Genomic DNA, 25,636 nt, shown 5'->3' on the forward strand with positions numbered 1-25,636 from the left:
TGACGCTGTCATGGTACATCTTATATAGTACATATTAGCACATGATGGAGGTACTTTATATAGGTATACTCAATACAAATAAATTACAGTCATAACATAATCTACACAAGTTTATACTTACTAAAAGGAAACAAATACAAGCGCTCGAAAAAATTTGTTGAAACATACTAATAAAAACTTTCTCTACATAATACAAGATTTCAGTAAAGGGCCAAACAAATCAAATCGCCAGATCCCCGTCGAGGACTTTGAAAATTCGTGACAATGGTTATAACCATATCCATACAACGCTAAACAATGTTGTTCTGTGCTTATGTAGGAACCATGAGATGAGAAACATTTTAAAAATTATTTAGGTCACGATGCATACACTGATATCTTTAACCAAATTGAAAACGAGTTAAATAATAAGATAATACTGAGATTGAACGGAGCCTGCTCCGACTAGTGATACAAATGTTAAAATGGGATGGCTACAAAAATGGCAATGGGACTGTTCATGTAAGACACGTAAATCAAACTTTCATAGAACAAGGATGAAGCTGAAAGCGGTCATGACTGAAGCGGGTTGAGTGACTATAAAGGACAAGCTATAAAACTAACATTTTATAAGTTTGATAAACACACAAACACGCTGTACAAATATATATATATATACCATAAAAATATATGTACAGTGAAAAAAGAGATCGAAGGCTAAGATGCCAAATCACATTCTCTCTGTAACTCAGGATGCTCTTCGATAGTCTGAGGTCGGCCAACTGTAGGTAATAACTTTTTGCACTCTCCTTCTTCGAGTCTGAGTCGATGAATAGCCCTGTTTGTGCTCTTAGATGGAGGAGGTGGCAGTTTAATACTTGACTGCAAACGGAAAGAGTAAACCTTACAATATAGGAGGTCTTAATCACACCATTCGGAGAACAGCGTAATAGGTCTGTGAGAGGTAAACTACCTGTACATGTATGATAAGAACGATTATTAGACGATACAGAGAGCAACAATTGTTGTTATATTTGGTGAATTCGACCATCAGGCTACACTAGTTCTTTATGGCTCACTTCTCAGTCTGCAGCGAGAAATGTGTGGCTCCTTTACACAAAGCAGTAAATCTCATGAAATGATATAAAGAACAGGGTTTGTTAGCAGGTGTGTTATATGAGACTGGAATAGTCTGTGCAACATACAGTAGAGTTATCATGAGACTAGAATAGTCTGTGCGACATACAGTAGAGTTACCATGTGACTGGAATAGTCTGTGCAACATACAATAGAGTCACCATGTGACTGGAATAGAGTCCCATGGTTATGGGTAACTCAAGACAAGGCAGAGGAAGGAAGGCAGAGTTAATCATTTATGTACAAAATGGTATAAAAAATAGGAACAGTAAAAGAAAAAGCTTAAAAGAGAAAATTGAAAGGAAAACAAATGTAAAAGGGAAACTAGAAAGGTCGATGCGAGCGAATGCAGTTGATTTATACCTAATCCGCTAGAGGCTGCACTGCGTATACATGTAGTATGAGCCATCTAAAGTGTTAAACAACAAACAAGTATGAATGATAAGAAATGCTGTAATGAAGCATTCATTGGGAGTAATGCTAGACACTAGGGGAGAAAAAGAGACAAGCAATAGCAATAACAGGAAGAGTGAAAAGAGTGGAGCGACAGGAAGTAGAGAGGGAAGAGAGAAGAGTGAGCGGAGAGAGAAAGTAGCACAAAAAGGAAAACAGGGAAAGTAGAAACACTACGCAGTACCTACCACAGGCAAGCTGTGTTGCATTTGGTTGGCTGAACAGATGGGGTCTTTGCACGATAAGTCGGAACTGGATTCCGCCTCCTCATGCGCCGTCATAGTGCTGTAACCATGGTCACTACTCTCAGTCGTGGTTACGACGGGGCGTGGCCGCCTGTAGTTCTCATTGATGTGATAAGGTGAAATGTGAGCAGCTCCATCTAGATCAGCCACATTGAGGCGAGCTAAAATATGTATCTAAGAAATTCATTTTCAGGTGAGTCGCTGTCGAGAGTGAGAGAAACACGGCTGTGTGATATCAGAGATAAGCATTCTTCTTATAGTGGATTCCTCTGTTATCCTGTGCCTCTGGCAATACTGATGACCCAGGTGGCAGATGATTTGGGCTAAATGACTAGAAAGAAGCATCGACTAGTTTTCAAGTTTTGCCCCTACTAAACACTGTGCGACATCGGTGACTCGCAGCCATGATTTTGCATGTACAGTTGAACAGGTTGACTAAATAGATGACATACTGAGGAAGAAGAATGTACCAACCTTGCAGAGGCGCTGAAGGTCCAGGCACTGTCGGTAACTCGTGGTAAACACAGCCATCTATCTCTTGATTGTAACAGCTCGTGTATGGAGTGTCATGAAGTGCACCCGCTGCCTGGGCCCTTCGAAGTACACTCTGCCTGTAGCAGTAAACTGTGAGACAAAGGACAAGAATGGCACCAAGAATGGCACCAGTGACGGGTCCAACAGGTGTATTCTTCATGAGAGTGTGTGGTACATCATTCTCTGCAGATACTAACAACAACAAAACGCTCGCGTATAAGCAGACAGGCTAGATGAACATTCACAGACAAATAATATAAAAAAAATTATAAATTTTTTTTAATTTAGAAAAAACTAACATTGCAATAGCTTATTGACCTCACTCTAAAATAGCAAAATATAATAAATGAGAAGTAAAACATCTAAAGGTCACTAAAGGTGTGTTACGATAGACAGGTGCTGAGTCTCACTGTCGTAGAATTATTTGTTCCGAGTCCTTATTAATGCAAATTACACAGCGTATTAATAGGTTGTGACGAATGGTTGCTGTGCTTGTCATTTCACTCTCACCTTCTAATTGTCAACTTGGTCAAAGAAAGAATTTACTATATTATATGGCTGTCATACCAATCGGTATAAAATAAAATGATGATGATAAGAAGAATAAGAGCGAACTGCTGTAGTGAATGTGACTAAGCTGTGCGCACCATCCCTACAGCTAGTTTTTATCCGGCAGCGCAAAAAGAACTATGCGAAACCCTTCAATTACATGAAAAAGACAGAATGCAGACAGTGAAAGTTAGACAAACTAAAGCTGGCTATTTCTACAATGCCTCCGCTCAAGTTGGCACTTCTATAAGCGATATTATATGAACATCCTTTTCGACAAAGAAACGAAACTTACATAACATAAAACATGCAAATGGAGATCATGTTCATGGATATTAAAACAAATTTCTTCTTCCCTTTTATTCGTAAAATTTTTGTGTGTAGGGGCATTGTTAGGAAAGCTTGACACGTAGTGCATAAAAACTTTCTCACCTTGAATCTGATCGTTGTAAGGAGTGCGGGCACCGAGTGCACCCCCGAAGCAAACACGCTGTGTACCACAGTATGGCTGGTCAAGGGAAACCTTTCCAGTAATATCATATTCACACCAGGCACACCCAACTACACCCATGCAAGACCTGTAAAAAAGAACAAAGCATTAGCTTTGATAGAGTGCAGTGCAGTCGATCCTCGCTAAACCGGGTCTGTTAATATGGATATCGGAGAAGATGGGCATCATCTGCAGTAAAGGTATAGCGAAAATATGCCTCAAGTCGATATTAAGAACTGGTTAGTAGACACGAAAGATGACCCAGGCTACCAGGTGTTGATGGAAGAAGAACTAGCTCAGAATATTTTGGCGGTGATAACAGACACAATTCGATGACAGAAGTCAAGATGAGCCATTGCCTTTGAAACCCAAGCTCTCTCTCTCTCTCTCTCGTGGAAATCACTTGATATTATCGGCTACATCAATTTGTCTAAAAATGGGAAATCCAGCAATATTATCAACATTTTAGAGTCTTCAGCGAAATTACCGTCTGTAGACAACATCAGCCAGGAGAAAGATAAAAACTGATTCATTCTTCAAGCCTGTTCATCCTAACATTGTAGAAATAGATGAAAATATCGACTACCCACAACCTGAGTCAGCTCAGCCTTCTCCAAGTGTCTACCAGCCACCAGCTTCTTCTGACTCAGAATATACCACCACATTTACCACTGAATAATATCCAGCACCTCAAGCTCCTATGTCATGCATATGAGGTGAACAAATAAATATGCGCTTTACGTTCCTTTATTGAAACTGTAATTATATTTTCACAGGCTATATTTGAAAGGATATGCAAGTACAGTAGAGTGCGAGGGATATTGTGCAATGTACTTGTATGTAGGCCCCACTGATGCGATTTTTCCTGCATATATAAACCTATTGTATATATAGACATATCGGTTAAACCAGACATTAGACTAAACCGAACCACCCCTATTAGTCCATTTTAACGAGGGTCAACTGTAATGACCTAAATAAGAATAACATGCCCAACACTGAGTAGGTACATGATATAAGTCACCAATGTGACACTTCGAATATTACGGAAATTAGCTATGGAATTCTTACAGGGAGAGAAAGAAGTAGATAAAAAGAAGCGTCCTACTAGGCTGAGGCTTACACACGACAGGCTCAGGCTATGATTCTTTTTAGACACGTTGAAAGCATGGTGCGGTTCTGGCCTACCGAACACCAGGCATTTCTATGCAACAAAACTCAGACTCGCTGATATGAGCACCAGGAGCTGAGGGCAAGTATGAATAGCTGGCATAGAATAGGGTGGGTATTAACTTACAATATACTTATAACTTACTTATGTTAACTTACAACTTTGCTAGTTTCAATCGGTGAATCTACCTGAAGCTATTGAGAGAGATTTCTACTATGGATTTATCTTACCATATCTAAACTTTCCAGAAATCCTACCAGTTGCATTTACACTTGTGTGCTATGTATTAAATTACTGAGATACACCAGGTATTTATGCTGACACATACCGTTTATCCGGGTAGCTGCTACACAGAGGTTCGACACACCTCGCGAGGCGACTCGTCATCTCTTTAGGCAGTTGAAAGAGCAAGTTACTCTCACTAAAGAGGTCACAGCTAGGGTTGATAGGCTCAGAGTCTGTGTGGTCAGCTGAACATGACTCCGATTTTAATGGACACTCACACGGGCACTCGCACTCCGACTGCTCCATCCTCTGACAGTTAAGACATAGTCTGTCCGTCTGCAGGAACAATGTAAGATATACGTCAAGGCCTTACAACTCCCCATAAGCAACATAACAAGCCTTCATCATACTTCACCACCTTCAGTTAAACAATCTGGTTGCAATTTTACAAGAGGTACAGTAAATACTCGCGTATAAGACACACTTTTTTTCTTAAAAAATTAACCTAAAAAGCCAGGTGCATCTTATCCATGGATACATTTATCACAAAAATGACGCATTTATCATAATATCAAAAATTTATTACAAAAATTTCAATCTGACAATATTTATCCTTGTGGTCAACTAGGATCACAAGGACCCTAGATTGCCAGATCATAGGCATTTCGACTTTCCTCATGTTGCCATGCTTTGTGAAAGTATGCTCACAATCCATCATCCATTCGGTCCATTTCTGTTTTAATCCTGCTTTAAATGGCTTATTCGCAACGACATCCGTCGGTTGCAGAATACTGGTCACACTGCCGAGGATAAAGACATCCGTCGGTTGCAGAATACTGGTCACACTGCCGGGGATAAAGACATCCGTCGGTTGCAGAATACTGGTCACACTGCCGGAGATAAAGACATCCGTCGGTTGCAGAATACTGGTCACACTGCCGAGGATAAAGACATCCGTCAGTTGCAGAATACTGGTCACACTGCCGGGGATAAAGACTTCCGTCAGTTGCAGAATACTGGTCACACTGCCGGGGATAAAGACATCCGTCGGTTGCAGAATACTGGTCACACTGCCGGGGATAAAGACATCCGTCGGTTGCAGAATACTGGTCACACTGCCGAGGATAAAGACATCCGTCGGTTGCAGAATACTGGTCACACTGCCGGGGATAAAGACATCCGTCGGTTGCAGAATACTGGTCACACTGCCGAGGATAAAGACGAGGTTTGTATTGTTCCGCTTTAATTTTGATTTAACATTGTTGGTCGTACAGCACTGGAAAGCGTCTAACATCAGCACCGATCGCTGTCACCAATCATACGACATGACGAATGTCGAATGATTTTAATTTATATGAAACACCACCGCCCCTATGAAAACTAATACAAATTTAGGACTGAAATTAGGATGCGTCCTATACACAGTTACACAGGTTTTCCATCACTTTTGGAGTCAAATATCTACTGCGTCCTATACATGGTATTGTCCTATACGCGGGTATTTACGATACTTACAAACTTATAAATACAGTGTTACCAACAACCATAAAAAGAGAAAGAGATGTACTTACAATGCTACAAGGGCAGAAGGCTGACATGCGGAGCTCACATGTTTCGTTTACCATGACAAGGAAAGCATTTGAACCAGGAATGAGAGACATCTGATATCTAACACACTGCTCTCCTGTCTTAAGGTTGGTCACAGTGTCAGTGTAGCTGGTGTTCAGCTGAAAAATGAAGACAGGTAACCATTAAAAGTGTACCTAACGGAATCAGGAAATGTACTGTGTTGTATAGAAGTCCATTAGAGGGTAATTCTGTTGTAAGATGGTTTATGATAGGGTAGTTCTATTGCGTGATAACAAATGAGAGAGTGTTTCTATTAACAGCTAATCAATGAAAGGTTAGTTCTATTAAGTGTTAATCTATAAGAGGGTAACTCTATAGCATGTTAGCCCATGAGAGGGTATACTGAATGTGTGCTAGTCCATGAGAGGGTAGATTTATTGTAAGGTAGTCCATAAAAGGATATTTCATTGAGTGCAGGCTAATGTAAGGAAAGCTTTTTGTGTAAACCATGAAAAGACAAGTCCATGAGTGAAAGTTATTGAGAGAGTAGCTTTATTATTTACAGTGCACCCTCGAGATACGATTACCCTGATATATGATTTTTTCACCTTACGAAGTCAAACATTGTGAGATCTTCACCTCGCTATGCGAATTTTATTTCACCATACGATTGTGAGAAAAGTTTCGCCCGAGTTAAAATTTGGCGGTCGGTGTGCTCATAACGCACGGCGAAAAAAAGACACCGAAACATAGTGTGCCGAAAACATTTTCAGAACGTTTAGAAGAGACACGATCATCGACTTCTCTCATGTCAGAATTCCGCGTGAAAAATTTCGTGTAAAATACTCAACGCAGAGGAAATATTCATTTGTAGCGTTAAATTATCTTTTACTATAAACTTTTAGTCAGCATACATATATAACTACGAGTATCTACATTTAATTCGTTAGCTATGGAATCTGAGACAAAACGAAGGAAAAATGATTTCTATGTCAACAAAGTTGGATGTTGCAAATAAGAAGGCACCCGTATTATTAACATTGTCAAGGAATATGATCGCAACCAATCAGCATTTGCAATTATTATTAAAACAAGAACTCTATTAAAGCAAGCACAAGAAGAAGCTTACGACTGAAGATTTGAAGGAGTTAGGCCATGCACGCAATCAGCATTCAAAAGGAGCAACCCATTAGTAAGGACGAGGAGGTAGAAGATCCAGAAAACCCCCCCCCATTGGCAGAAATATTTCAAGTGTTTAATTTACTGATGTGGAATGGTACATTAAAACAATACATGTATAATATATATTATTTATCTTTTGTGTGGAATGTTTTTCATATTTTATTCATTTTATTTGTTTCCTTTTGATTTTGTTTTATTTTCTTGTTTAACCATGTCTTTGCAGATGGGCTTGTTATCTCCTATGTGAATACAATTCATCGTATGTATGTAACTCATATAACTAGCTACTCAAGATAGTTGATGCATTCACATTACTTTCTGAAACTTGTTAAAGCTTTGTCCTCTAGTGTATAAATACGTAAAAACTTTGTACGTATGGCTACATTGATTTTTGTGCACATTTCATACAAGAAAAACTACTGTAGCACCTTCTCTGGATCCTTCTACAAGCGTTAGCTATCTAGCAGTCTTCTACATTGCACCAGCAATTTTTATTTTAAATCAGAAGAAAAATTGGACAGGACTAGACAACTTTCTTTCGCCTGCTAAAAATTCCATTTCATTACATATTAAATTAACCTTTACGTGCACAGCAACATAAGTAACATTGATACGTTTTTACCTCCTCTCTGCTTTATTCGCTACATGTACCAGCTAAAGTCACGTTACTCCAAAGGTATGTACGTCCTATATTAAATAAAATTTCATTTTTCTTTTCGGTAGCCATTAAACGGTCAGGTGTGTGAGAGGCCGCTTTCGATAATTGCATCACTCGGCCTTTCTTATTGAATTCTGGTTGAAAAAGGTTTCAACCTCACACACTAAATTTTATAATGAAAGTGAAGACAGAAACTTATGAAGGATAAAATTTCATGATAATAAGTTAAAATTTAGTAAACCAATTCAAAATACATACTAAAACATAAATTAAAATATTACTTTGTTACTAATTTTCAATATGTACTGCATTTTTATAAAATTGTGGATGATTTTACCTTGCAATTTTCCATTGTATAATTACAATGGTTTTCTATACCCCGACATACAATTTTTTCGCCATACGATGCCAGTCTTGGAACGGATTAACATCGTATCTCGAGGGTGCACCGTATATGTTATTTCTCAAGAAGTTATTTCTATTGAGTACTATTTAATGAGAGCTTAACTCCATCATGAGCTAGTCCACGAGTGAATCTCTTATAGTGCTAGACCATGGTGATATCTCTATTGCATGCTAGTTCATGAGCTCATAGCATCTTTAATGAGTGCAAGGACATGAAAGCGTAACTTTTTAGTGTAAGTAGAAGAAAAGGTAGTTTTATCAAGTACTGCTCAATAAGAGGGCAATCCTGTAGCTTACTAGCCAAAGAGAGGGTAACTCTGTGAATTACTAGACAATGATAGGGTAACTCTGCGACTTTCTAGTCAATGAGAGGGTAACTCTGTGACTTACTAGGCAATGAGAGGGTAAATGACGTGAAGCCTCTATTAAAATGCCATGGCACTCTATTTTTCAACCCTTCCCCCAGTGGCGGTCAAATGGAGATGGTGTTCAAATAGAGGCTGATGGTGCATTTTTAAATAGCTAGTCAAAATTTAGAGAAGATAAATTTAAAGGTTGACTTGCAACAAAATTCACATTACAGTTATTTGGTATTAAAAGGTTCACCATGTCTTACTCTGTTGTGTTGTAGGTTCAAAATATGTGGAAATGTGATTACAAGCTCTTAAAAGCTAAAAAACGAACAGTTAATTGCAGCCATCACGAAAATGTCGATGTAGGTTGGAATCCCTTTATTTCGATGGTGTACTCAACTCGACGTGGTTATTGTTTTGACAAGAAGTTATCATGCGAATTGAAAGGCCAATAGAAAGCTCAATATAAAATGCCTTGTAGCACTAGTTTATGACAAATACTTCGGATTCTACCTGAAAGCCCCTATCAAATATAGATGCTTGCTACTTCACAGTTTCGTTTCAACTCGGTCTAATCATCCAGTCGTAATCTGATCATGTGACCCATACTTTCTGCAGCATTTTTCGACTCTCACAGGTGACCAACAGGCTCCTCATATTTATCAGAGGATGATATGCACTCCTTCGAGCTAAGATTAAAAAATCAAACTAATTTTTGGGCTAGGTTTTGAGATATCAACGCTCAAAGTGACAGCTTTAAAATGATGATGAAATAGACGCGTAAGGACAATAGACACGAATTTATTGAATGAGTGAAGTATATTTGTGAAAATATTTTGACAAATGAGGTTGCATGAAAGTTTAAACAGAAGCACGTCGTGTTCAACTACGTCCCATTTGAGCCATTTTGGATAAGGATTCCAACCTACGACGTTTTCGTGATGACCGCGATGTTCATTTTTGAGCTTTTAAGCGCTTGTAATCACATTTTCACATATTTTGAACCTACAACACAGTAGAGTAAGACATGGCGAGCTTTTTAATACCAAATAACTGTAATGTGAATTTTGTTGCATGTCAACCTCTTAATTTTTTTACGGGTGAAGCAAATGGCACCTATATCGCGGACTTTCCTTCGCACGGAGTGACATTAATACTTTTGAATTAGTGCTGGGCACGAGTACTTCTTGGCCAACGAGTTTAGAGTCGTCCCCTTCTGTTCGAGTTTTTCAAATATCGGGTAGATGGTAGTGCTTGGCACGAGTATTTCGCAGCCAACAGGTTTTTTCGAGTATCGGGTTTGTTGATACTGTTTTATGTTTAAAATTTTCAATCATCAGACATATTTTAAAATTTACAGTGCATTTATAATTCTATTCTCAGTTTATTTATTGTTTTTAACTATTTTCTAACGAACGATATTCGTGCTCGCAGCCTTAACTCTTGGAAGTTTGAACATCAACTGCCAGTTTTCAGGCGTGGCGTAGGGGGTGTCAGAATCTCTATCGGCCAGAATTCCAGCATTCACATGGCTTTGTTTACAAAAGCCGGTAAGTAATAGCATGAAACAATCAAATTAATTTTTGCACAAGGTATTAGACCAGAAATTTTACTCCCATTTGTAACAGTTTTCAAATATCTTTACCTACTTCCTTCATTTTAATGACAAACTTTATTTGAACGAGATCTCGAAAAAATTGATACAACTCGTTTGTTGGTAGGTCATGAATGATTGACACAACTCATTTGTTGGTAGGTCATGAATAATTGACACGACTCGTTTGTTGGTAGGTCATGAATGATTGACACAACTCGTTTGTTGGTAGGTCATGAATGATTGACACGACTCGTTTGTTGGTAGGTCATGAATGATTGACACGACTCGTTTGTTGGTAGGTTATGAATGATTGACACAACTCGTTTGTTGGTAGGTCATGAATAATTGACACGACTCGTTTGTTGGTAGGTCATGAATGATTGACACAACTCGTTTGTTGGTAGGTCATGAATGATTGACACAACTCGTTTGTTGGTAGGTCATGAATGATTGACACAACTCGTTTGTTGGTAGGTCATGAATGATTGACACGACTCGTTTGTTGGTAGGTCATGAATGATTGACACGACTCGTTTGTTGGTAGGTCATGAATGATTGACACGACTCGTTTGTTGGTAGGTCATGAATGATTGACACAACTCGTTTGTTGGCAGGTCATGAATGATTGATACGACTCGTTTGTTGGTAGGTCATGAATGATTGATACGAGTCGTTTGTTGGTAGGTCATGAATGATTGATACGACTTGTTTGTTGGTAGGTCATGAATGATTGACACAACTCGTTTGTTGGCAGGTCATGAATGATTGATACGACTCGTTTGTTGGTAGGTCATGAATGATTGATACGACTCGTTTGTTGGTAGGTCATGAATGATTGATACGACTTGTTTGTTGGTAGGTCATGAATGATTGACACGACTCGTTTGTTGGTAGGTCATGAATGATTGACACGACTGTTTGTTGGTAGGTCATGAATGATTGACACGACTCGTTTGTTGGTAGATCATGAATGATTGACGCGACTGGTTTGCTGGTAGATCATGAATGATTGACACGACTCGTTTGTTGGTAGGTCATGAATGATTGACACGACTGGTTTGTTGGTAGATCATGAATGATTGACACGACTCATTTGTTGGTAGGTCATGAATGATTGTGATGCAAATAAGGAACTTTATAATACTAATTATAATTTTCCAGTATATTTTGAGTCATAAAATAATGATGAACATGTGCTCATTGTATATGATGCTACTGTAAATGTTTTTACAAGTTTTTTAAAATCTTATGAACTTTTATAGTTTTAGCCCAAATAATTTTGACGCACTATTTTTTCTGTTTGTTGACATTTGCTGTGGGTTGCCCGACTTTTTTACTAATGTTTTACCAAATATCATTGTGTTATGAGCATGTTCAGATATATATAATAAAAGTTTATAAACATCGGATCGTTGAACAGATTGCCCAGAGTTACTGACACGCAATGACAAATAAGGCCAGTGTTCGAAGGGTTAACAGGTGGACTATTAAACAGTGTTTTGAGATCAGGGCGTTATAGACCGAGTTTTTGTCCACGCTACTCGATGGATCCGTGTACCAAAACTCGAATTCGAAAGTTGAAACCCAAATCCGCAAAACCAAAATCTCTATTACCCGATCCCGAGAAAAGATAAACCCGCGAGTCCAATGAGTTTTTGTACCCGTGCCCAGCACTATTTTGAATGCAATAAACCTGCTAACTTTTCAAGGATCTCTAAATAAGTATGCATTGGGAAGCCGAGAATGATCTCCACCAGTTGATATCTATTGCTTACAATCAATCTGTGATGATATTATAACCTGTGGCCCGACTTTGCAATTTATTAGTGCTTTCACTTTTTTTCTTTCGTTCCAAATTTGAAGATATATTTTCATTTTATAATTATATTTAACAATGTTGCATAAAAGCTCATTGCACACATTTATATGTTTGCAACAGTTTGTAGTCAAAACTGGCTTTTTATGTGCGATAGAAGTGGAGTTATGAGCATCAATCATTGTAAGTCGTGTTAAGATAGCCGCAATGATGGTATCAAATAATATGCTATAAATCTGCAAATTTATAAGTTATATAATAATCTATTAAATGCTACAAATATATATTTATATTCAAGAACATGTGACATAAACGAACCATACTTATAATGCATACAGAAACAAAAATTAACACTTTTGAAACAAAAATATTTGCATCGTCTGCTCGGCCAAACATCTTCTGGCTGATCAATATTATCCACAATGTTTTCCGACTGCAACTCTTCTTCTGCACTGCTGAACTAATCGATATTAGTGACCAAACAACTGCTTGAGCACAGCAAGATTTTTATGTGTTGCATTCCGCACAAATGATATATTTCTAACAGCATCGCTAGGCACAACTTTTAGTCTAAAACTAGTCGTTCATATACCATCGTAAATGTAAACCGATTTTCATTTACGCCGAAGTATCAATACTGCATTAAAAAGGAGCTACTATTAGCCTGATACAGTTATGTATTATTTCTACGGTTTCAAAGTTTTAACGAAAAAACAAAAACCTTTGGAGTTGAAAAACGGACTTTGATTCGAACAGAAACAATGAAAGAACTAATTGTTATTGATGTAACCGAGTCGTTATTAGTACGGTTTTGAGGACTTTTCTACTGATGACTTGCTATTATGGGTTCGTAAAGATCAAAGAATGTAAAAAGTGGCGGTCAATTAGAGGAGGTTTGCAATTAAAGGACGATGCTCTATTTTTCAACCCTACTCCTATAGTGGTGGCGGTCGAATGGAGGTGGCATTCAATTAGAGGTTGTACAGTTTGCAACTCACTAGTCAATGAGAGGGTAACTCTGACTCACTAGCCAATGAGAGGGTAACTCTTTGACTCCATAATCTATAACAGGGTTACACTGCTGATCACTAGTCAATGAGTGTCCACTGCTTATGGCATCTCACCTGGTAGTAGCGTTGAACTGTTCTGTCTGTGAAACTGTTGCACTGTTTTTTCTGCACTAAGGATTTGTGTCCAAGTATATCACTGGCTACCAGCGGCTCCTAATAACGAATGGAAACAGGTGTATTTGTGATTTGTGCGAAGTGACTTGACGACTAGTTATTAGGCCATATTATATTATATTGGTCCATCGTTCCGATGAAATGATGTAGCCCTAAGGTTACTGATGGCACTCATCGATCCATACAACTGTATACATTAACAAAGACTACATGACTGGATATTTATTAATGTATATTCATGTTGTCTATTGACAGTAAATCGTGCGACACACATCTGACCCGAAGCCTTAAGCGTTGCATTAGGGTTTGTACATGTAAGTTTGATTGCATCATAATGAAGATAATGTGAGAAGTAGTCTGGATGTACCAAATGAGTAAGATGCTGCCTTTCCAATGCCCCACCATACGCTGCCGCAGATATATAGGGGTGAGTTATTATGTAACCCTTATCATCAAGTATGAAGCAGCGAAGGGAAGAGGAGTCACAGCTGGGGATCATCTCAAGGAGAAGTCGCTGGAAGTAAGAGCTAGGAAGGTCCGCACCCATAATGGCCACTATTGGGTCTCTGGGAGTGTGGAGAGCAGCAGATCTTCAAGAACAAGATGGTTGGCATTAAAACAAACCCGTGGCATACAATGTGCTTACTTTGGACTAATGCTTTGCACAACAGCATTCCATAAGTTAAGTTGGGACCTGAATGAGCTGTAGAACTTTGTGAGGCAAGTTAGTACCTGATTGAGCTGTAGTACTCTGTGAACACATACTTGCTAACAATCAATTAGCCAATAATAACAAACTAGGAGCAAAATTCTCGCACTGCTAAAAATTCTAACTCGCTGCGATGTGCTACTGCATCAATAGCAGCATCAAAAAGCTGAACGTTTATAGCAAATTCCTGTAAAATTTATTCACTGTAATTCAGCCTTATTATGGCATCCCACAGCATATAAATATGCTGTGGGGTGATTGACACCTTGATTGACGTATTTACGGTGCATACGCCATCCATTTGTAAACAAGTTTGGAGAAAGAAACTTACAACCTATTTTTAATTTTTTTATTAATTTGGCCCATAACCTTTTCAACCTTTTCAAACACAACAATTTTTGGCCAAAAGACGGCAATCTAAATGACAGTTATTCATTTTCGAGCCTTCTCTGCGCTACAAGCTAGTTTTACAGTCGGCTCTCTAATCGATTAACCTGTTTAATGTCTCATGTACAGTTTTACAATGTAACTTATTTCAAGCGTTTCAAGTGCTACACAAAAATAATTATAGGTTTTTTAAAACTCCATGAACAAGTTTACATTGTTGAGTTATTCAATTTTTCCTCCATCCTTTATATTGAATAAATGTTCAATGGCAGTAGCTGTTCATAAAGAGTTTTAATTAATGAAGTTTGCGGAATGTTTTAATAATATTTTAAGAATAAAGTAGGCCCATAAATAGTGTTCAAGTAGACTGTGAAGGAACATATGTGAGGAACTGATGTGAGAATAAGACTCACCTGCCCTCATAAATGCTGTGACTGAGAGCCACAGTGAAGCCAGACCCAGCCGTGTCTATATGTGGCCTGCTGAGTGTGATGCGACCTGGCAGGGCACTAGCCTGTCGATACCAGTTAGTCTGTGTTGGATCATAATGTTTATGTGTGAGAGACGCGGGGAACATACGGTAGACACCAGTAGTAGTTGCTATGTACCTGAAGGACAAGATTGGCTGTTACGACTACTGTGTATACTTCTAGCAGGAGTCTATTGGAATCAATTAAAACAAGGATGAGAACAGGCTTAAGAAAGCAGGATGCAAACAGCTGAGAAGTCAGTATCGATACCTGTTCACCGAACACCTTTATGCAGCATATCAGTAAAAGGGTTATAAATACATCATGTAATGTAAGCTGTTGTCTTCTCTTTTATCCTAACCATTATTAGTAGAGAGCAGACAACATATGAGATGTGTACAATAAGTTATTGAACTTGTGTGATTACTTGTCTAGATCAACACTCTGATAGAGAGTTCAATGAAAAGATCAAGGTATTCCTTACTATTGCTAGCAGTAATAATATAAAGGAAGCTATAAGGTAATTGGTCATTCCTGGTTATGGGACGAATGACTAGTGAAATACCAAGCCAAGTGTCATTATCAATAATCTATTAGCTCTACTCCCTGACTCTTCCATACCATATAATACAACTAACAAAGCTCACTCCTACTACCTATTGGGGGTCCTCCCATGTTTTGTGACGATTTTGACGACCCGACGACAAGGATATTTGAAAAGCGACAGACGAGACGACCATTTATCACTGTAGGTGACGTTGATGAGGCGACGATGATTGTGTAAGTAGGCTTACTGAAGGAATGTACAGCTATACGTAACAAATTTTTCGTTGGTTCTGAGTTCTGACCGAAAAACACAGAATTATTCGGTCGAAATTTACAGAATTATCTGAGGTGCGCATGCCCACCGAACTCGTCGACGAAACGCTTTCAACTAGCTAAACAAATTATTTGTGAGCACGATTCTAGCAGCTTTAGCAATTAGTCCAAGACACGTATTACGACAAACATTAAAATTACCGATGCAATTCAACATAGTACACACGATGTAATTGCTTACATTGCGCTATTGTTGGTTAGCGAGCACGATTCTAGCAACTTTTAAAGTTTATATAGTCCGAAGCACATAACGCGACACGCAAGACAAATATCACGGCAATTCACTATAGTAAATATGATGCAACTAACTTGATTGCACTAAAGATAGCAACACTTTTTACCACAAAAATTTTGCTGCTAAAAAAGAATTTTTATTATTGTAATAATATGCATCGTAGGCAAATTACCTGTGTACCGGTATCGTAGTAAAAGTCAGAGCTTATCGGAAGGACAGGGACTGGTCGGCCAGGGGGAGGGGTACTAACTGCCAAAGCGTGATCAGAATCTCAATCCAGTTTGTGTTTGTAGTCTACTTGTTTATTGCGCGCGCTTCCACTTCGGCTGTCTTTGGCGGTTTGATGAGAACGCAATTACGAGCATTAAAATGTCACGTGCACTTAATTAATACCATTACAATTATTAAAAAATAAAGGATTTGCAGCGATGGTGCATAAATGATAAATACTAACAATAGCGCAATCTAAGCAGTTGCATCGTATGTACTATGTTGAAGTGTACTCATACTTTTATTGTGTGTCTTTATACATGTCTTGGACTATACTAATTGCAAGAGCTGCTAGAATTGTGCTCGCTAGCACGATTCTAGCAGCACAGAATAATTCCGTGTGTTTCGTTCATTTCGTGATTTCAGTCAGAACCAACGAAAGATTTGTTGCGTGTGGCCGTACTTTCGCTAACTTATTATTTGTCCATAAATTAACACGCTCAAACGAAACTTCATTAGTTTCGGTTTGAAGTATATAGCCCAACATTTATAGACTGCCGTGTAATTTAAGTAAACAGCGATGAAATGTCACGACACACTGACAGCAAATAAGTTTCCAAGTCTGTGACTGACAGGGATTATTAAAGACAATCTCGGTCTATTTTCAGTTGAAGATGTGTAGCCCTAAAAACCTAAGCACCCTGTGACTCTTCGTGGAATAATCAGCAACGCTCTCAAACATCACTAATAAATTTGTGAAGGTTGCTGGTTGAGTCATGCTTTTTATTAGCAAAAGTTCAAGCTGAGCAAGTTTCAGGATTTCAAAGCAACTCAGTGCCGCCAGAATGGATATTCGTATTAAAATAACGAATGTAAAGAAAGAGGTTGTGGTAGCCAACTTGAAAAAAGTGACGATGGTGATTTTAATAGTGACGACAGTGATTTTAAAAGTGACTATTCTGACGACAACTTTGTGTGGTAGGACCCCCCCCCCCCCCTATTCCTCAAACAATGTTAAAATATTTTGGCAGAAAATGAACAGTCCATAGCCGGAGAACATACTGATAAAAGATGCTTCAATCGGAAAAATGGCCAGAGATGAGGGAAGATTACCTTCTGACGATAAACTGGGAGTACGATGAGGTCTTCCACTGCTGCAACCACAGTTTGTTTACGTGAGAAACGGTGATTACATCATCCTTCACCCCTTCTCGAAGTCCTGCAACATGATATAATAGTACTACACGATATCTTTGCATGTACATTCGATTATTTGGTCTCTAAATATATCGAATATCGAAAAATATCGAACATTGAAGTTGTCTTCTATCGATATATAGTGTTAGGCTTTAAAGGTTGACTTGCAACAAAATTCACATTACAGTTATTTGGTATCATAAGATTTACCATGTCTTACTCTGTTGTGTTGTAGATGCAAAATATATGGAAATGTGATTACAAGCTCTTAAAAGCTCAAAAACGAACAGTTAATCGCAGCCACACGAGACCGCCCTAGTTTGGATTCGCTTTCCAAAACGGCTCAAATGGGATGTAGTTGTTACAGGATGGTTTCTGTTTACACTTTCATGCAACCTCATTCGTCGAAATATTTTCACAAATATACTTCACGCACTCAATAAAACCATGTCTATTGTTTTTACGCGTCTGTTTTATCGTCATTGTAATGCTGTCACTTTTAGCACTGATATCTTACAACTTACCATAAAAAATCGTTAAACTTTTTAACCTTACCTCGAAGGAGTACATACCATTGTCTGATAATCATGGCGAGCCTGTTGGTTACCTGTGATAATCGAAAAGAGCTGCAAAAATTATTTGTGAAGTATTGGGTCACGTGATCAGATTACGACTTGACGATTGAATAATGCCGAAAGAAAACTGTAAAGTAGCAAGTATCTATATTTGATACGGGGTCTTCAGTAAAACCCGAAGTGTTTGTCATAAACTAGTGCTACAATAGGTTTTACATTAAGCTTTTTATTGGCCTTTCAATTCATGTGAGAACATACATGACAAGACGATAACCAAACTGGAATGACTACATCAGATAAATAAACAGATTCCAATCTACGGCCGCTTTTCGTTTTTGAGCTTTTAAGAGCTGGTAATCACATTCCACGTATTTGACACCTACAACACAACAGAGTAAGACATGGTGAATCTTTTGATACCAAATAACTGTAATGTGAATTTTGTTGCAAGTCAACCTTTAACATAAACGATATGAAAGGATATTGGTCATAATCGTTTAAAAACAGGAATTATCCCCTCTTTCAATAAGGATAGTAGACAACTCCGGTTTTGCAAATTAAACCACGCCGATATTTTGATAAAATATCGGTTTCGATATTCATATCGATTTGAAAACTGACAAAATGTAAAATCATCCACTTGGTGAGCCGCAGCGACTGGAAAAATACTCCTAGACTGTGAATATGCCCAAAAAAGGTGGTTAGACACGCCATACGTACCTGGCTTGCTGACATAAGTCGTGCCGTCAGTGATGTATGCCAGGTAGTTAGACACCATAGTCTTCGTCTCTGGCTGACTCAAATGCTCATAGGGTCGCTCAAACGCCTTGGCAGAGAGAAACAGTGCGCTCGTTTTGAAGGAGGCCAGCTGTTGGAAATGTAAGCATGTATCCTCCGCCGGAAGCTGGCCCAAGTCCAGACGGTGATAGACCATGCCATCCATCTCAGGTACTAAAAGGAGAGCTGCTTGTCACTAAATCATTTAACCGTTAATAGCTGAAAGAAGCTAGTTGATTCATTTTACGATGAAAAGTCGGATAAGCAATGAGCAAAAGCTCTCCAACTGTGGAGAGCTTAAGTTATTTGCGAAATAATACCATGGAACGTAACTCAGAACTAGCATACTAGGTGTCACTAGCGACTCAGCGCCCACCAGCGATAATGGAGAACCTTCACACTGACTCCCTGAAGTCAGTGTGAAGCCTAGCTCATCCTGAACCTAGCTCACACTGACTCCCTGAAGTCAGTGTGAAGCCTAGCACATCCTGAACCCCATTTGAACACAAAACTGACTAGACCTGAGTTGAAGTATTGGTGATAGAAACAAGAGAGCTTGATTTGGTCAACACGCGCCATCCTAGTTGACCAATTGGAACCATGATGACATCAGGTGGAGTCTAGATGAGAAAGTAACCTTTTACTTGCTAAATTAATACTTTGAAGACTCGGAAAGAAATAACTAGGAAACATATTTTGTCACATGATCCCATGGGCGAGTTAATTAGGATTCATAGTTCACTTTGTTTTTACATACTTACAGTTAATAAAAAATTATGAAAATTTGGTGGATTTGTGGATACAGGATTCCAACATAATACCAAAGTTTCAAGTCGATTGGATACCTAGATCTTCAGATATAACAAAAATACTGACGACACTTTTACTTGAGCAATAAACTAAAACCTGCTGCCGATGGAACGCTAGCTCTGTTTGCAATTAGGGACTTCTACTTTACAAGAATTACAAAACTTAAATGGCTTTGTGCAGTTTTCATTGTAATTCAAAAGTTTCCAGTTGATTGGAGTATTATTTTTTGAGAAATTGCCAGAGTAAGGAGCAGACATCTAACTGACCAAAAAAGAAAAAATGGCAGCCGGCAAAACATTAGGTTGTTTTTTTGTTTTTCAGGTTTACGTAGCATCACCAAACTTAGATCGCTACATGGGGCATATATTGTCAGTGTATCAAACTGAGATCGCTTCATGGGGCATATACTGTCAGCGTATCAAACTTAGATCCCTTCATGGGGCATATATTGTCAGCGTATCAAACTTAGATCACTTGATGGGGCATATACTGTCAGCGTATCAAACTTAGATCACTTCATGGGGCATATATTGTCAGCGTATCAAACTTAGATCACTTGATGGGGCATATATTGTCAGCGTATCAAACTTAGATCACTTGATGGGGCATATATTGTCAGCGTATCAAACTTAGATCACTTGATGGGGCATATATTGTCAGCGTATCAAACTGAGATCGCTTCATGGGGCATATACTGTCAGCGTATCAAACTTAGATCCCTTCATGGGGCATATACTGTCAGCGTATCAAACTTAGATCACTTGATGGGGCATATACTGTCAGCGTATCAAACTTAGATCACTTCATGGGGCATATATTGTCAGCGTATCAAACTTAGATCACTTGATGGGGCATATATTGTCAGCGTATCAAACTTAGATCACTTCATGGGGCATATATTGTCAGCGTATCAAACTTAGATCACTTGATGGGGCATATATTGTCAGCGTATCAAACTGAGATCGCTTCATGGCGCATATACTGTCAGCGTATCAAACTTAGATCCCTTCATGGGGCATATACTGTCAGCGTATCAAACTTAGATCACTTGATGGGGCATATACTGTCAGCGTATCAAACTTAGATCACTTCATGGGGCATATATTGTCAGCGTATCAAACTTAGATCACTTGATGGGGCATATATTGTCAGCGTATCAAACTTAGATCACTTCATGGGGCATATATTGTCAGCGTATCAAACTTAAGATCGCTTCATGGGGCATATATTGTCAGCGTATTTCAAGTTTTAAATCGATTGAACCATTAGCTCTGCAGCAATTGCCAAAATATCGACATTTCTAATCAAAAAATGATAAAATTCTGTCCTCAGGACAGTAGTTTGTAATGATATACTGGTTGAAATACTTAGTAATGAAGATAACAAACAGGCAAACTAACTAAAAAACTAACTAAAATGCAAACGGAAAAGCTTTTTCTTCTCAGAAACAAGAGTTTTACACTAAAACTATTTGCTTTTTTATTCATAAAACTATGCACACTCTATCAGGCTTGGTCAGGCTCTATCAACCACTATTTTTCTTAGGTTTCCTCTAAAACATCCCATCTTTGAAAAAGTATGAAAAAACACTATTTACTATATTATATTTCTGGTTTTTTGTTAAGTTCTCCAGGCTTGGAGCTTCAATATGAAATTCAGTTCAAAATAATTGTGCTATTCTGTGTACGTTCACAGTAAATTGAAGTTGTTAATATTGTCCAGGATCAGGGGGTTGTTAATACAGTCCAGGATCAGGGGGTTGTTAATACAGTCCAGGATCAGGGGTTGTTAGTACAGTCCAGGATCAGGGGGTTGTTAATACAGTCCAGGATCAGGGGGTTGTTAATACAGTCCAGGATCAGGGAGTTGTTAATAAAGTCCAGGATCAGGGGTTGTTAATACAGTCCAGGATCAGGGGGTTGTTAATACAGTCCAGGATCAGGAGGTTGTTAATACAGTCCAGGATCAGGGGGTTGTTAATACAGTCCAGGATCAGGGGGTTGTTAATACAGTCCAGGATCAGGGGGTTGTTAATACAGTCCAGGATCAGGGGGTTGTTAATACAGTCCAGGATCAGGGGGTTGTTAATACAGTCCAGGATCAGGGGGTTGTTAATACAGTCCAGGATCAGGGGTTGTTAATACAGTCCAGGATCAGGGGGTTGTTAATACAGTCCAGGATCAGGAGGTTGTTAATACAGTCCAGGATCAGGGGGTTGTTAATACAGTCCAGGATCAGGGGGTTGTTAATACAGTCCAGGATCAGGGGGTTGTTAATACAGTCCAGGATCAGGGGTTGTTAATACAGTCCAGGATCAGGGGGTTGTTAATACAGTCCAGGATCAGGAGGTTGTTAATACAGTCCAGGATCAGGGGGTTGTTAATACAGTCCAGGATCAGGGGGTTGTTAATACAGTCCAGGATCAGGGGGTTGTTAATACAGTCCAGGATCAGGGGTTGTTAATACAGTCCAGGATCAGGAGGTTGTTAATACAGTCCAGGATCAGGGGGTTGTTAATACAGTGCAGGATCAGGGGGTTGTTAATACAGTCCAGGATCAGGGGGTTGTTAATACAGTCCAGGATCAGGGGGTTGTTAATACAGTCCAGGATCAGGGGGTTGTTAATACAGTCCAGGATCAGGGGGTTGTTAATACAGTCCAGGATCAGGGGGTTGTTAATACAGTCCAGGATCAGGGGGTTGTTAATACAGTCCAGGATCAGGGGGTTGTTAATACAGTCCAGGATCAGGGGGTTGTTAATACAGTCCAGGATCAGGGGGTTGTTAATACAGTCCAGGATCAGGGGGTTGTTAATACAGTCCAGGATCAGGGGTTGTTAATACAGTCCAGGATCAGGGGGTTGTTAATACAGTCCAGGATCAGGAGGTTGTTAATACAGTCCAGGATCAGGGGGTTGTTAATACAGTCCAGGATCAGGGGGTTGTTAATACAGTCCAGGATCAGGGGGTTGTTAATACAGTCCAGGATCAGGGGGTTGTTAATACAGTCCAGGATCAGGGGGTTGTTAATACAGTCCAGGATCAGGGGGTTGTTAATACAGTCCAGGATCAGGGGTTGTTAATACAGTCCAGGATCAGGGGGTTGTTAATACAGTCCAGGATCAGGAGGTTGTTAATACAGTCCAGGATCAGGGGGTTGTTAATACAGTCCAGGATCAGGGGGTTGTTAATACAGTCCAGGATCAGGGGTTGTTAATACAGTCCAGGATCAGGGGGTTGTTAATACAGTCCAGGATCAGGAGGTTGTTAATACAGTCCAGGATCAGGGGGTTGTTAATACAGTCCAGGATCAGGGGGTTGTTAATACAGTCCAGGATCAGGGGGTTGTTAATACAGTCCAGGATCAGGGGGTTGTTAATACAGTCCAGGATCAGGGGGTTGTTAATACAGTCCAGGATCAGGGGTTGTTAATACAGTCCAGGATCAGGGGGTTGTTAATACAGTCCAGGATCAGGAGGTTGTTAATACAGTCCAGGATCAGGGGGTTGTTAATACAGTCCAGGATCAGGGGGTTGTTAATACAGTCCAGGATCAGGGGGTTGTTAATACAGTCCAGGATCAGGGGGTTGTTAATACAGTCCAGGATCAGGGGGTTGTTAATACAGTCCAGGATCAGGGGGTTGTTAATACAGTCCAGGATCAGGGGTTGTTAATACAGTCCAGGATCAGGGGGTTGTTAATACAGTCCAGGATCAGGAGGTTGTTAATACAGTCCAGGATCAGGGGGTTGTTAATACAGTCCAGGATCAGGGGGTTGTTAATACAGTCCAGGATCAGGGGTTGTTAATACAGTCCAGGATCAGGGGGTTGTTAATACAGTCCAGGATCAGGGAGTTGTTAATACAGTCCAGGATCAGGGGGTTGTTAATACAGTCCAGGATCAGGAGGTTGTTAATACAGTCCAGGATCAGGGGGTTGTTAATACAGTCCAGGATCAGGGGGTTGTTAATACAGTCCAGGATCAGGGGGTTGTTAATACAGTCCAGGATCAGGGGGTTGTTAATACAGTCCAGGATCAGGGGGTTGTTAATACAGTCCAGGATTAGGGGTTGTTAATACAGTCCAGGATCAGGGGGTTGTTAATACAGTCCAGGATCAGGGGGTTGTTAATACAGTCCAGGATCAGGGGTTGTTAATACAGTCCAGGATCAGGGGGTTGTTAATACAGTCCAGGATAAGGGGGTTGTTAATACAATCCAGGATCAGGGGGTTGTAAATACTGTCCAGGATCAGGGGGTTGCTTGTGTATACAAGGTTAGGCTTGAAAGTGTTAATATGAATTTCAAGGATTTTTATTTCTGTATATTCATTTATAAACAATAAAAACATTTTTTCATTTCAAACATTTGTTATGCAAATGGTTTAGCAGCCAAATAGTATCAGTAAAGGAGTGCATCTGATAGACTACTGCCCATGTCGATGTTGAGCAGACACAAAAATTGACTCATATAACTCCAAGTTGGTCTCTATTGTTTAACACCACTTGTTAAATTGTTAATACGGCCATGAAAGGTGACCTCACCATCAACACAACGTATATGTGAGGTGTGAGTGCGAAGAACTAGTAAATTTGAAAACTAGTCATTTTGGTGAAATCAACTCAAGCGATTTAAGGCGAACATATTCTTATAATTGTAACCTGGATGAGTGCTAAATTGTGGCAGCCGAAAATGAAATCCGCTAAGTTTGTTTGAACTAAATGATAGCACGAACAACATGATTGAAACAGGCCTAGAGCAACCTTTGCTTATAAACCGGTGTAAAACTTGTCTTGGCCACTCAGGACCATGTATAAATGTCATTGGATTTGATGCCATAGATTTTAGAGCATAACTACAAATTTCACGTTTGGGCCCTACTAGTAATCACTGTGGTAACTTCCTCTAGCATGACCATTTATGGCTAATGTCCATGATTGGCCCAATAGAATAAATGGTTGTGGTCAGGCCCGTATGATAAACTTCACCAGCTTCCCTCTTACCTCAACTCTTTCAATAATTAAAGGTAATTATTGAATCAATGTCGAACCCACTTCTGACATATCACATCAGGCGCTTGATTAACTAATGATTGCATCAATGGCACTTACAAAAAAGTGCTAATCTCACCAGTAATGCCAGAGATCTCATGAAGGGGTACAAAGCTCTTCAATGCCCTCACAACAACAATATACGGAGTCGTCGGTACTTTGTACCACGAATAAGTGAATGTAATGCTGTAGGGGGAGACGAGTTGCTCTCCGGTAATACTCGTATTGCTTACGTCTAAATCCGCACTGCCATTGCTGAAAAGAGTAAGAGTGTTTGAGGCAACTGACAGAGCATCAAGAGAGTATGTAAAGCAGGCATAGATAAGGCTTATGCTGTGTCCACAGAGCCATTCCATAAATAGTCTGATGTGACATCTACCAGTTTTATAGTTTCGTTAAAATCTTAAAATTTATTTCTTTAATTAAGTGAAGTATTCAGTTTCAAGATAGTGAAATAAAAAGTGTATAATTGGTGTGAAGTTATTGCAATGGACAAACAACTACACTTATTGTTCTTTCAATAGCATAGACATTGGAAAGAACGAGTCAAAGCTATCTATGTTCTTTATGAACACGAAGATCTGACTCACTAGAATAACTCTATTGATGTTTTAGGGGTTCTGCAAACTGTTTCAATTGATTCTACTGAAAGTGACACACTGATAAAATGCTCGCTATCTTCAGACTAGCTTATTAACACTTTCAAGCCTGAGATAATTTAGGAAATTGTCTTCCATCTGATCCTGCACCAGAGTAAACTCAACTTCATAGTTTCGCTTTATTTTTCAGTG

The 25,636-nt window shown here is 39.2% G+C and overlaps 1 protein-coding gene across 1 annotated transcript in view; it reads right to left on the reverse strand.

Moving 5' to 3' along the window:
- Window positions 1-42: 42 nt before the first annotated feature.
- Window positions 43-25,636, reverse strand: part of LOC137386990 (VWFA and cache domain-containing protein 1-like) — a 36,398-nt gene continuing 10,804 nt past the window's right edge. The window contains exons 13-24 of the mRNA XM_068073252.1: window positions 24,925-25,100; window positions 18,930-19,160; window positions 17,551-17,656; window positions 15,057-15,251; window positions 13,915-14,137; window positions 13,488-13,586; window positions 6,355-6,510; window positions 4,887-5,119; window positions 3,330-3,475; window positions 2,289-2,540; window positions 1,758-1,975; window positions 43-861 (exon numbers count right to left, since the gene is read on the reverse strand). Coding sequence (XP_067929353.1) covers window positions 697-861; window positions 1,758-1,975; window positions 2,289-2,540; window positions 3,330-3,475; window positions 4,887-5,119; window positions 6,355-6,510; window positions 13,488-13,586; window positions 13,915-14,137; window positions 15,057-15,251; window positions 17,551-17,656; window positions 18,930-19,160; window positions 24,925-25,100 — 2,200 coding nt within the window. The 3' untranslated portion in view covers window positions 43-696. The remainder of the gene's footprint in view (window positions 862-1,757; window positions 1,976-2,288; window positions 2,541-3,329; window positions 3,476-4,886; window positions 5,120-6,354; window positions 6,511-13,487; window positions 13,587-13,914; window positions 14,138-15,056; window positions 15,252-17,550; window positions 17,657-18,929; window positions 19,161-24,924; window positions 25,101-25,636) is intronic.

This window comes from Watersipora subatra, chromosome 2 (genome assembly GCF_963576615.1).
Source record: "Watersipora subatra chromosome 2, tzWatSuba1.1, whole genome shotgun sequence".
In the NCBI taxonomy this organism is placed as follows: Eukaryota; Metazoa; Bryozoa; class Gymnolaemata; order Cheilostomatida; family Watersiporidae; genus Watersipora; species Watersipora subatra.